At 34.8% G+C, this 13,900-nt stretch overlaps 1 protein-coding gene across 6 annotated transcripts in view; it reads left to right on the top strand.

The window, feature by feature from the left end:
* Positions 1-13,900, top strand: part of VPS13B (vacuolar protein sorting 13 homolog B) — a 765,148-nt gene that overhangs the window by 488,897 nt on the left and 262,351 nt on the right. For all 6 annotated transcript variants that reach the window (XR_013994784.1, XM_081070819.1, XM_081070821.1 and 3 more), the window contains one exon: positions 1,667-1,810. Coding sequence is in view for 5 of the 6 variants with exons in the window: in XM_081070819.1 (XP_080926945.1) it covers positions 1,667-1,810 (144 nt within the window). In the remaining variant the exon portion in view is untranslated. Of the gene's footprint in view, positions 1-1,666; positions 1,811-13,900 lie in introns of those variants that run through there.

Below are 13,900 nucleotides of genomic sequence, written 5' to 3'. Positions count from 1 at the left end.
ACCTTACAGAAGAATTCTACCTGGAACAGCTTATTTAGTCTTCACAGCTTCCTAATGAAATAGATATTATTAGTCTCTATAGTTTATAGATGAGGAAACTGAGATCAAAAGAAATTAAGTAGTTTGATCCATGTTATTTGCCAATTAGTGGTGGATCCAGGTTTCAAGTCTGATCATTACGATATCAGTGCCTCCCTGCCTAGTGTAGAAATGTAATAAAAATGTGATTCATCATAACTTTGAAAAATTCTTCATAGAAATTTGTTATACTACACACTTAATAAATTGTTTAATCCAAGTTACAGAGAGTTGTTATGAAAAGTTTAAACTAATTAGGTACAAATTAAATATAATAATCCAAGCTTATAAAACTTTACATTCCTTATTTAAATAAAAAAACAAAAAACAGCATTTTTGTATATTTTCTTATTTCATGTTTATAATAGCCCTACAGGGAAAGTTAGGTTAGGCATGGTATCTTATATCCAGAAAAGGTATATAACGATTAAGTCTGCTAATACCTTACAGTTACTTAGTAACACAATTGGTGTAAAATACATGAATATATTTATTTTCATCATTTACTTGAGGAATTAAATGAGAATGCTAACTATAATGCATAAACACAGAAATCTTGTGGGGGAAATGGTTATTTAACCAATAAAGGGGGGCGTGGTGGATAATCATTTCCTACCTATTGTTCTTTATGGGTTTATTAAAACCTGCTCTAAGCTGTGTAGTTTGTATTTGGACCGGTCACCAGTCTCCTTTAATCCATTCCCTTGGATGACACTAATAAGGAAAAGGTTTTTTTGGACTTTTCCAAGCATTTGAACATTGTCCACATGCACTTCATGACAAGAGTCAGAACTTCTGCTTATTAAGTGAGGCTTCTGGATTGTTTTTCATTTCTGTTTTCCTTCACTGAATGGTTTTCCAGTGATGAATGTTCAAGTGACTTAGTTATGCAGAACAGCACCAGTTAAGTAGTGGACATCTATCTACCCAATGCTGCCAAGATGTTAGCAGTTTGAAGAAGTGAAATTAATTAGTCTAGCTATTTTTGGCTTCAGCCCTTTGTTTTGTTATAAATCATTCAGAGTGTATCCTTTGGAGAATACTCAGGCCATACCACTTGTGATTGTAATTGCCGACCTACAATTGCCTATTTACATCTGTCGGCCCAACCAGATTGTAACCTTCTCAAGAGCAGGTTGTCCTTCAAGGCCAATGTTCTTTGTGATATTCCTAGCACTCTAGGGTAGTGCATGGTAATTAGGAGATGCTCAGTAAATATCTGTAGGTTTGAATGAATGAACAAGACTGGGCTAAAGAATTACATCATTGATTATATATTAAAATAATGATCGTAGTTTGAGATATGAAAAAGCCAGATGTATACAAAATGGTGAAAAATTCTTATTGTTAGTTTGTTGCCCTATAACTAGCACACAGCCTGGCTCATAGCAGGCCCTCATAAATGTTTATTAAATTAATCCATTATACTGTGGCTGTGCTCACCATTTCTGCTATTCTCATTAACAAATGAACTTGAGTCCCAGGAAAATTCATCAACGTAGGGTCAAATAAGTAAGAATGATAAATTATCATCGAATGGCTATCATGTTTCTTTATCTATATTCAACCTTTTTTTTGTTTGTTTCAGGAGATTTTAGTGTGTGGCCATTCCTTGGAAGTGAATATAACCACAAACCTGGACTTCTTCCTAAGTGTGGCTCAAGTTCAACTCTTACATCAGTTAATAGTAGCAAATATGACTGCACTGGAACCATCAAGCAAGGCCACAGAGGTAACCATTACCTGATTTTGATTAGGCTTGCTGCAGTTATGCCAACTTTACATTTATAATAGGAAAACTAAATTAAATTAAATGCTTTCTGCTAATTATTCTATATTTAATTTTATTGAAAATGTGGTCATAAATCATTTTGGATTGGTATTCTTTATTTTTGAAATTTGTTTGGTCTTTTTTCCTATAATTCATCATGCACCTTTGCAGTTCTGCTGTGGCCTAGCCTTAGAAAAGCCTCTGTAAAAAAACATGATTTTATTACCCTGCTGCAATTTTTAAAGTACAATGCAAGAAACCTATGATAGCTTTTACTTACTCAGATATATTAAAGGGATAGGGCCTCTTTTGGAAATGAACTCTTAAGAGTACTATGGGAATATCTTTAGTAAGTAACTTCTAAAACGTGCGTTTGCCATGCTCAGTGAAGAATGGATACAATCATAAAAGTTGAAAGCCTGCCTAGAATTTTAATTCTGATCTGGTGTTCATTGGATGCCTGCATTGTAACCACAAAGCATGTCAGCATGAAACAAAGAAAGCTGCTTGTTAGATGCTTCTCAAGATATGTTTTCTTTGCCTTTTTTCCATCGTTCTATGATCATATCTGTAGTTACAGTAAAAACTCTAGTTAAGAAACCATTTATCTGTGAAAAAGACGTTGCTTTATTTTTGTCATGAGTTATGTAAAATGCTCTAAGTTCTGTTTATTAAAAAAGAAGGGAAGGAAGAGATATTTACTGAGAGCCACTTGATGCTGGGCAATGTGCCAGGTATTTTAATGTAAGTTAAGTACTATCTTCAAGTATGTTATCACAGCTGCCATGTGAGGTAGAGATGGGCATTATCACCATTTTACAGATTGGGATCTTGGAGCTCAGAGACAGTGAGTGACCTGCCTGAAATCACACACTTGGCTGAAAATTGTGAATGTGAGGTTGGAATTTAGGTCTTTCAAGTCTGTGTTCTTTCTATTCTGACATAGTTCATATAGTATAAGCGTGCTGGACCTGGAGAGTTACATTAGTCTCTCAGTCTTCTTTATTTTTAAAAAAAATGTTTAAAAATGATAAAGCCTTTAACTTCTGTAAATGAGGATTCTCTAACTGTATCTTTTACCACTCATGATTTCTGTTTGCTCAGTATCTTTTTAAAAAGGACTATGGAGCCATATATATATATATATATGTGTGTGTGTATATATATATATATATATATATATATGTATTCTTCAAAATATTGACTTTTTTCCAATATAGATTAAACAATCCATAAAAATATAATTATATGACATGACTATAAGCAGAGCAAAAAATATCTCCCCATGGAATTTTTTATGAAGTCCCTGAAGAAAGTTAGGTTAGAAACAGCATTTTACATTCCTATATTATTTGTGCCAATTTTATGAATCTCTAACATCAGTGACATCTGAGATTTTTGATGTGTTTTAGGAATTTATACAACTTGGCAAGTCAATTCTTAACTATTTACCTATCTTCTAATACGTATTAGTAGGATCTAATTTCAATAAATGAAGGGACACTCAGAATTTGATTACTAATGACCCTTACCTGGATGTTGATTCATCCCTCACAGTTACATAAATGAGCTAAGCATTGTTTTTGCTTTTTAAAAAATGTGTCTGTGGCCCTTTGTTCCTTCTTGGAGATATTAAAATATTAAAATACAGTACACTGAAAAGTAATTAAGACAGTGCATTTTATTTTATGCATATTTTACCACACTATAAAAATATTGTACAGACTAATGAAGAAGGACAATTTGGCCCACAGCCTCAGTGGGGTATGTCTGTGAAATGTCAATAATAAAAAAAGACTTTCCACTCAAGATGGTGGTGTAGGTAAATGCTGTGCATACCTCCTTCCATGACCACATTAAAGTTACAACCAAATTATAGAACAACCTGGAGCACCACGTGAAAACTAGCTGAACAGAAGTCCTTTAACTAAGTATATAAAGAAGCCACATCGAGACAGGTAGGAGGGGCAGAGATGGAAAAGGGGCTGTCCCACACCCACATGGGGTGATTGAGAATCAGGAGGGATAATTCAGCTGTAGATATCTCACCTGAAAAGCCGGGAGTTCCAGTCCCACACCAGGCTCCCTAGCCCAGAATACCAGTGCTAAGAAGAGGAGCCCCACAACATCTGGTTGTAAAAATCATTAGGGATTCCGTTCATCAGGATGAGACAGATGGCTGCTGGGAACCCAGACTTCCTCTTAAAGGGCCTGCACATGTACTCTCTTACTCCCAGACACTCACTATGTGCTCTGGTGGAGGGACGGCAGCTCGGGAGGGGCCGGAGATACACAAGGAGAGACTTGAGTTGTGTGGTTTCAAGATGAGGGCTGGAGGGACAACTGTCATTGTCCCTGTGTTGAGCCATCCCCCCACAAGGCCAAATCTGAAACTGCATTAACCTGATTAACTGTGCTAGCTCCAGACTCCTGGCTCCCTGAGACCCTGCCCCCTCCAACTCATGTACCTCTGGAGGCTCTTATGACAACTGAGCTTTATGGGCACCCAGCAGGTGAGGGGCAGATCTCAGGGTGCCGTATCCCTTTTGCTGAGCTGCCCCAGGCTCAATAATAGTGATAGCTCACCTGGATTCCCAATGTAGGCTGCTCCCATGCTCTACCAGTTCCATCACAGGCAGCTATCAACTGAGAATCACTTTGTAGCTCTTACCAGGTAATGCCAGGCATGGTCACAGGCAGCGGCTGACATTGGCCTACACCGGAGCTGCTCTCAAGAGGCTACAGAATAAATACCTATTGGACAGCTTCAGACTACAACAGAGCACCACTTGATTACCTCACAAGCGGCATACTCAAAGAGTGGTCTCCACAGGCACCAGAACTCGCTTGGGCAAATTCCAGTTCATGAGGACAGCCCTCGCACAGTTCTTATACTGTAGTCATGGCCTGTCCTCACAGCCAGTCAGCTTGAGTGTCTGCCCCACTCACTGACAGGTCAAAAAACAGTCAAAGTTCAGCTATAGAAGGAGGGCACACACAACCCACACAAGAGACACTCTTGGAGCACCTGGCTTAGATGGTCAGAGAGACTGCACCACTGGGCCCCATAGGACTAGGCCATTCTTACTACATAAGGCCATTCTGCCAATACTGGGAAACATAGTCAATCTACCTAATACATAGAAACATACACAGGAAGGCAGCCAAAATGAGGAGATAAATATATCCCAAATGAAAGAACGGGAAAACTCCAGAAAAAGAACTAAACAAAATGGAGGCAAACAATGTACCATATACACAGTCCAAAACATTGATTATAAAAATGATCCAGGATCTGAGTGAGAACTTCAACAAAGATTAAGCATAAAAAATGAAATAGAAACCGTAAAACAGAACCAGTCAGAAATAAAGAATACAATAACTGCAATGAAGAATACACTAGAAAGAATCTACAGCAGATTAGATAAAGCATAAGACTGAATCAGCGTTTTAGAAGACAAGGTTGCAGAACCCATCCAATTGGAACACCAGAAAGAAAAAAGAATTTTTAAAAAGAGGATAGTTTAAGGGACCTCTGGGACAACATGAAGCAGAACGACATTCGCATTATAGATGTACCAAAGGAGAAGAGAGAGAACAAAGGATTGAGAACCTATTTGAAAAACCTATTTGAAGGATTGAGAACCAATTTGAAGAAAATTTGCCTAACCTGGCGAAGGACATAGACATACAAGTCCAGGAAGCCCAGTGAGTCATAATTAAGATGAACCTAAAGAGACCAACACCAAAACACATCATAATTAAAATGGCAAAGGTTAAAGACAAAGAGAGAATCCTAAAAGCAGTAAGAGCAAGGCAGTTAGGTACCTACAAGGGAGCTCCCATGAGATTGTCAGCTGATTTCTCAACAAAAACTTTGCAGGCCAGAAGGGATTGGCACAGAATATTCAAAGAGAAGAATAGCAAGGACCTGCAACCAATTCTACTCTACCCAGCAAGACTATCATTTCAAACTGAAGGACAGATAAAGAACTTCCCAGACAAGAAAAAGCTAAAGGGGTTCATCACCACCAAACCAGTATTACAAGAAATGGTAAAAGGATTTCATTAAGAAGAAGAAGGCAGGTGAAAAAGAACATCAATATGAATAATAAAATGGCAATAACTATGTATCTATCAGTAATCACTTTTAATGTAAATGGATTAAATGTCCCAATGAAAAGACATAGGGTACCTGAATGGATAACAAAGCCCATACATATTCTGTCTACAAGTGACTCACTTCAAATCAAAAGACACACACATACTAAAAGTAAAGGGATTGAAAAAGATATTTCATGCAAATGGAAACAAACAAATGCTGGAGTAGAAATACTTATATCAGGCAAAATAGACTTTAAAACAAAGGCTATAATAAAAAACAAAGAAGTACATTTCATAATGATAAAGGAATCAATCCAATAAGATATAACCCTTGTAAATATTTATTCATCCAACATTGGAGCACCGAAATATATAAAGAATGTATATATTGATGGACATAAAGGCAGAGATCAGCAGTAATACAGTAATAGTAGGGGACTTTAACGCCCCATTGACATCAATGGATAGATCTTTCAGACAGAAAATCAACAAGGAAATAGCAGTCTTAAATGACACATTAGACCAGATGGATTTAATTGATATTTTTCGAGCATTTCACCCCAAAGCAGCAGAATATACATTGTTTTCAAGTGCACAGGAATATTTTCCAAAACAGACCACATGTTAGGCCACAAAACAAGTCTTAATAAATTTAAGAAGATTGAAATCATATCAAGTATCTTCTGTGACCATAAAGGTATGAAGTTAGAAGTCAATTTAAAGAAAAACACTGAAAAACAAAAATACATGGAGGCTAAGTAATGTGCTACTAAACAATGAATGGGTCAACAGTGACGTCAGGGAAGACATCAAAAGATACCTTGAAACAAATGAGAATGGAAACACAACAACTCAAAAACTGAGACACAATGAAAGCAGGTCTAACAAGGAAATTCATAGTAATACAGGCCTACCTCAAGAAATAAGAAAAATCTCAATTAAACAATCTAACATTACACATAAAGGAACTAGAAAAAGAACAGCAAACACAGTCCAAATTTAGTAGAAGGAAGGCAATGACAAAGATAAGAGCAGAAATAAATGAAATAGAGTCTGAAAAAACCAACACAAATGGTCAATGAAACCAAGAGCTGATTCTTTGAAAAGATAAAGTTGACAAACCTTTGACTAGACTTATCAAGAAAAAAGTGAGAGGACCTAAATAAATCAGAAATGACAGCTGAGAAGTGACAGCTGACACCACAGAAATACAAAGGATTATAAGAAAATACTAAGAAAATGTATATGCCAACAAATTGGGCAGTGTGGAAAAAATTGATAAATTCCTAGAAACATACAATATTCCAAGACTGAATCAATAAGAAACAGAAAAATCTGAACATATTGATTACTACTAATGAAATCAAATCAGTAATCAAACAACTGCAAAGAAACAGAAGTCCTGGACTACATGGCTTCATTGATATATTTTACCAAACATCCGAATAATCATTAACACCGATCCTTCTAAGACTATTCCATAAAATTCAAGAGGAGGGTAGTCACCCAAGCTAATTTTAAGAGGTCCTCATTACCTTGATTCCAAAACTAGATAAATTACAAAAAAAAGAAAAATATAGGCCAATTAACCAGATGAACATAGATGTAAAAATTCTCAACAAAATATTAGCAAAATATTTTGCTAAAATATTTTGCTAAAATATTAGAAAAAAAAATTCAGCAATACATTTAAAAGATCATACATGATCAAATGGGATTTATTCCTGGGATGCAAATTTTGTTCACTATTTGCAAATCAGTAAATGTGGTCCACCACATAAACAATATGAAATATAAAAATCACATGGTCATATCAATAAATGCAGAAAAATCGTTTGACAAATAATTTATTTATGATAAAAACTCTCAGCAAAGTGGAAATAGAGGGAACATATCTCAACATAATAAAGGCCATTCATGACAAACCCATAGCTAACATCATACTCAACAGGAAAATAGAAAAGTATTTTTCTTAAGATCAGGGACAAGACAAAGATGTCCATTTTCCCCACTTTTTTCCAACATAGTGTTGGAAGTCCTAGCCACACTAGTCAGACAAGGAAAAGAAATAAAAGACATCCAAATTGAAAAGGAGGAAGAAAAATTGTCAATCTTTTCAGGTGAATGATACTATATATAGAGAACCTGAAAGATTCCACCAGAAGCTTTTTAGAACTGATAAACGAACTCAATAATGTAGCAGGATTCAAAATTAATATTCAGAAATCAGTTGCATTTTTATACATCAGTATTTAACTATCAGAAAGAGAAATTAAGAAAACAATCCCATTTACAATTCCATCCCCCCAAAATAATAAAATACCTAGAAATAAATTTAACCAAGGACATTAAAGACCCGTACATGGAAAATTATAAGACATTGAAGAAAGAAATTGAAAAAGATACAAATAAATGGAAGCATATGTTGTGCTCATGGATAGGAAGAATTAACATCGTGAAAATGTCCGTACTACCCAAAGCAATTTATAGATGCAATGCAATCTCTGTCAAAATACCAATGGCATTTTCCACAGAGCTAGGACAAATAATACTAAAATTTATATGGAACCACAGAAGACCATAAATAGCCATAGCAATCTTGAGAAAGAAACACAAAGTTGGGGTTATCACACTACCTGAAATCAAACTGCTACAAGGCTATAGAAATCAAAACAGCATGGTACTGGCATAAAAACAGACACATACACGTAGATCAATGAAATGGAATAGAGAGCCTAGAAATAAACCCATGCCTATAGGATCATTTAGTCTATGACAAAGTAAGAATATGCAATGCGGTAAAGACAGTCTATGCAATAAATGATGTTAGGAAAACTAGACAGATATGTGCAAGAAAATGAAACTAGACCACCTTCTTACACCATATACAAGAATAAAATCAAAATGGATTAAAGACCCGAAACCATAAAACTCCTAGAAGAAAGTATAGGCAGTAATATAGACATTGCTCTCAGTGATGTTTTTTCTGATCTGTCTCCTCGGGCAAGGGAAATGAAAACATAAACAAATAGGACTCATCAAACTAAAAAGTTTTTAACAGCAAAGGAAACCATCAACACAATGAAAAAAAATCTACACAATGGGATAAGATATTCACCAGTGATACATCCAATAAGTGATTAATATCCAAAATCTACAAAGAATTTACACAACTCAATACCAAAAAAAGCAAAACAAAAAACAGTTCCATTAAAAAATGAGCAGAGGCCCTGAGTAGACATTTCTCCAAAGAGGTCATACAGATGCCAAGTAGACACATGAAAAGATGCTCAGTTACAAATCATCAGAGAAATGAAACCAGCGAAAACCACAATGAGATATCACCTCACATCTGTCAGGATGGCCATCATCAATAGATCAACAAATAACAAGTGTTGGTAAGGATGTGGAGAAAAGGGAACCATCATGCACTGTTGGTGGGATTGTATATTAGTGCAGCCACTATGGAAAATATTATGTAGGTTCCTCAAATAATTAAAAATAGAACTACCTTATGACCCAGCAATTGCACTCCTGGGTATTTATCCAAAGAAATCCAAAGCACTAATTTGAAAAGTTATTTGCATCCCTGTGTTCATTGCAGCGTTATTTACAATAGCCAAGATATGGAAGCAACCTAAGGGCCCATCAATAAACGACTGGATAAAGATGAACTGGTACATATATACGATGGAATATTACTTAGTAAAAAACATGAAATATTAACTGTTTTTGACCACATGGATGGACCTAGATGTTATTATGCTGAGTGAAATAAGTCAGACAGAGAAACACAAATACCACATGATCTCACTTATGGTAGAATATAAAGAACAACATCAATAAGCAAAATAGGAACAGACTCACAGATAAAAACAACAAACTGATGGTTGCCAGAGGGGAGGGTGGTTGGGAGCTGGGTGAAAAGGTGAAAGGAGTAAGAAGTACAAATTGGTAGTTACAAAATAGTCATGGAGATGTAAAGTACAGCATAGGGAATATAGTCAATAATATTTTAGTAACTATGTATGGTGTCAGCTGTTTACTGACCTAATCAGGGGGATCACTTCATAAATTATGTCACTATCTAATTACTATGCTATATACCTGAAAGTTAAAATAATATTGAATGTCAACTATAATTTTGTTTTTTTAAAAAAGTCTGCACAGTTCACACCTGTATTGTTCAAGGGTCAACTGCACTGAGTTTGTCACAGAACTAATAGACTGTTAAGATCCAATTAGAGATTATTAAATATGTGTAATTTTTTTAAAAAGACCTTTAGTGAACTGGAAGGTTATTTTTCTATTCATAAATGATTAGCAGAACTCACTTCTGATAGTCTATGAACATAAAGACTTTTTAGCTACATAGAATACATGCTTATAATAAGTCACAATATATTTTGAAAGAGCTGGTTACTTTTAAAACAACCTCATTGCTATAACTTTTTAAAGTTCTTTTTGGGAATTGAAGAAATTTGAAAGTTGAATGTGGCTGAATTATTGGGGAAGTAGAGGGAGGGGTATGTGTTTTTTAAAAATGTTTGTCATGACATTTTGAACAATTATTATTTCATAAGAATTATGGATTAATAATGGAAATCCCATTGATCAGGACTCTAGAAAGAATTACAGGCCAGTAAATGTTATGTGTGTTTAAGCCCATCATCTGATGGATGGTGTTAATTTTTTCAGAAAATGTTTGACAAGGTTTCATTTGAAAGACAAATTTTAAAAATTATTCAAGAATGTGATAGAGGGGTATTTGTTAATAGAGGAAACATATCCACACTTTAAACAAATGGGAAGAAACATGGACAAATCTTTGGAAGTAGAAGTGAAAACAACTGAAAAATCTAAGGATTTTTGCTAGAAACAGCATTTAACATTAATCTTAATTATATGGACAACTAACATATGATGAAACTTTCAAGTACATAGCTGAAAGAGAAGTACTTTAGGTAATAAATAACCAGTTGATGGTTTCGACAAATTTCCTCCCAAGTTGATCAAAGCGTTTCTCGTAGTTTTGCTCTGAAAAATGTAATCTAGATGGAGTGTTGCTATCGTGATTGACACCATTGGTTTACCCTTTCAAAGATTCTTTACTTGGAAGATGGTCTTGGTCCCGTAAAGGCTGAATTATATGAAAGTGAATATTAATAATATAATCATAACATTCATGCAATACAAATAAGGGAGATAGTTTAGTTACATGTACCAATAAATATCAGGAAACATATGAAAGAGAATGTGAATAAACAAAAGAGTTAAAGATTTTAATTTGTGCCAGTCTATTTATTGGGTAATAATAATACAGGCCATTTTTATGATAAGAAACAAAATGTTATTGTAAGATTTCCTAAAGCTGTTGTTACACAGGATACGATAAGGAATTGTTCAAAAACAAAACAGAAAAAATTCTACCTTTATATCGTTTTTATTTCGTTGCAGTCACAAAAAAATACACCATAAAGAAAGATAATTTCTTTATGTATTAGGTTAAAGCATTAGGGTGATTTAAAATGAAAAGAAGAAAGCTGAGCAGTCTATCTGAAATCGGTAAAATCATAAATTATATAGATGAGATATTAAAACTAGCCTGTTAACTTGAAATAGAAATGGTGAGTTTATTTTTTATAATGTAATGTTATTTTTATGAAAGTAATATAGAATTTAACAATCAAATGTTGCTAGATTAAATATATCAAAATAGTATCAGTCCCCTGATACCCTCACCTCATCCTGCATAGCCACTTTTCACCCTGTAAACCTTTTGTCTCCCTATTTTTGAATAAAATGAATAGACACTTCCTGATTTACTCATTGTATTATTACCTATATACTTGTTATTTATTCTAGATGAGGATTCCATCTTTTACACTTTACTTCTTCTCTTTGTTATATCAGTTTAAGTCTATATGAATTGTTATCACTGTAAAGACTATATAAATATTATTCACTGCTTACTATCCTGTCTTTATACTCTTTGTTTTTTCCTGAGTTAACTATTTTTACATTTTTTATTTGCTCAGTTGTTTTTTAAATTTCTACCTCTTCTTTCTTTCTACCCCATCCCGCCTCCCACCAGTGATTCTACATAATGCCCAAAATTTAACTTTTCACACTTTGAAATTTATAAAATAATGTCATGTCTGTTTTTCCCCTTGGAACCATTTTACCTAAAGTCTTCTTTCTGCCTTCTCTATTCTGGACTGTTACTTCTCAGACCTGCTGCTCACTTGTCACAAAAAGAGCCAGATGACGGAGCATTGATTTTTTTTTTTTTTTTTTTTTGGTTAAAGTAAAGAGAGAAATTATAGGATATCGAGTAAGTAAGGGTTTTTTTTCCTATGACTATAACTTAGTAAAAATTGTCAATATCTTTATCCTACCATCCTAAAATACTAACTGTTGGAATCTCTGTACAGAAACAGTACAATAGAAAAATATTGTAATAGGGTTTATTATACTTCCCTAATATAGTTTACTTAGGTATTTTTATAGTTTGCTATAAAATAGAATATGGTATGTTGGACTTTTTTACTATGAACCACGATTGAGTGCATGCCTCTGGAGTGGTAGTGGTGATGGATGGGTATTTTTTGTTTGTTTGCTTTTATTATTACTATTTTAGATTGGAAATTATCTGCTTTGGAGTTGTGCTTTATTTTGTGAATGGATATTCATGCCTTTTTAGTTGATGGTGAAAAATTCTTGCAATCATCCTTTACCAACCTGAGGGTTGCTAAGAATAACTAGAAGTAGGAACTTGAGTGAAGAAGAGGGGAAGGAACCATGAGTGGTGATGTAGTACAAGATGTTTTCTGAGTAAAACTTTAGGCAAGAAGAGGGAAATGGAGGCAAATTATACCCTGTGGACACATGTGAATAGAGGCGGGTTTGAAAGCAGGAACTAGGACCTGTGTAATAGCGGATGTTGGTGTTCTGGTCTAACTCGATGCTTTCCATCCTGAAGTAGGCGTGAAGGGGAAAGGCCGTATCAGCGGTTACATAACTTCTGTGTTTAGGGAAGGAATTGGGAATTCTGAATGACGTAGATGTGGTGACTTTCTGTCAGTGTTGCTATAGTATCCCCCCCCCTTCGGAGGCACCTGGATTTGACTACTAGTGACCCTGCAATAAACACAGGTTCTAATAAAATATGGATTCATGCAGAGCCTTAAATGGACAGGAGGGCCTGTAAGGAAATACCTTAATATCTTAAAATGCACACGTGGAAAAGATATTATGTATTTTACTGCCCATCGTCTCCAAGGGATGGACTTCTTAGGTACATTGAACTATTACACTTGTCTCAGTTTCAGTGAGGCCTTGTAAATGTTAAAAATAGTATAATTTTTTCTTGATAAACAAGCTTATGCGTAGAGAGAAACACATCATAGTTGCCTCAAGGTAGATGCTAAACATCAAGAAAACAATAAAAAAATTTCGTTTTCTAGCTATGCTAATGTTTGTCCCATATAGATTTATTGACTAGAAATGCAGTGAGTGCATTGTTTCCTTCAGGCTCTATTAAACTGTCTTAGTCTTAGTGGTAGTCATCGAGGACCTACTATATACCAGATACACTGGCTACAGGCTGCGACACATGGAACAAATAGTACACTTTGGTCTCTGCCCTCTAGGATTTTACAATCTGGTTGAGAAATAAAACATTGACAAGTGAATTTATAACTAAGAACTCAGAGCGGTACGTGAAAAGGGATAAATATGCTCTATTTTATTCCTATGAATATAACTGAGTAAAATTGTCTATATCTTTATTCTACCGTCCTAAAATATTAACTATTTGAATGTCTGTACAGAATCTGTACAGAATCTCTGTATAAGAACCATTCATAATAGGAAGAGAAGACACCTAAAGGCCAGGTGGTCAGAGATTTAGCTTCATGGAGAAGTTGAAATTGAATAGACAGAAAT

Source organism: Rhinolophus hipposideros, assembly GCF_964194185.1.
Source record: "Rhinolophus hipposideros genome assembly, chromosome: 13".
NCBI lineage: Eukaryota > Metazoa > Chordata > Mammalia > Chiroptera > Rhinolophidae > Rhinolophus > Rhinolophus hipposideros.
This window is presented reverse-complemented; position numbering and strand designations above follow the sequence as displayed.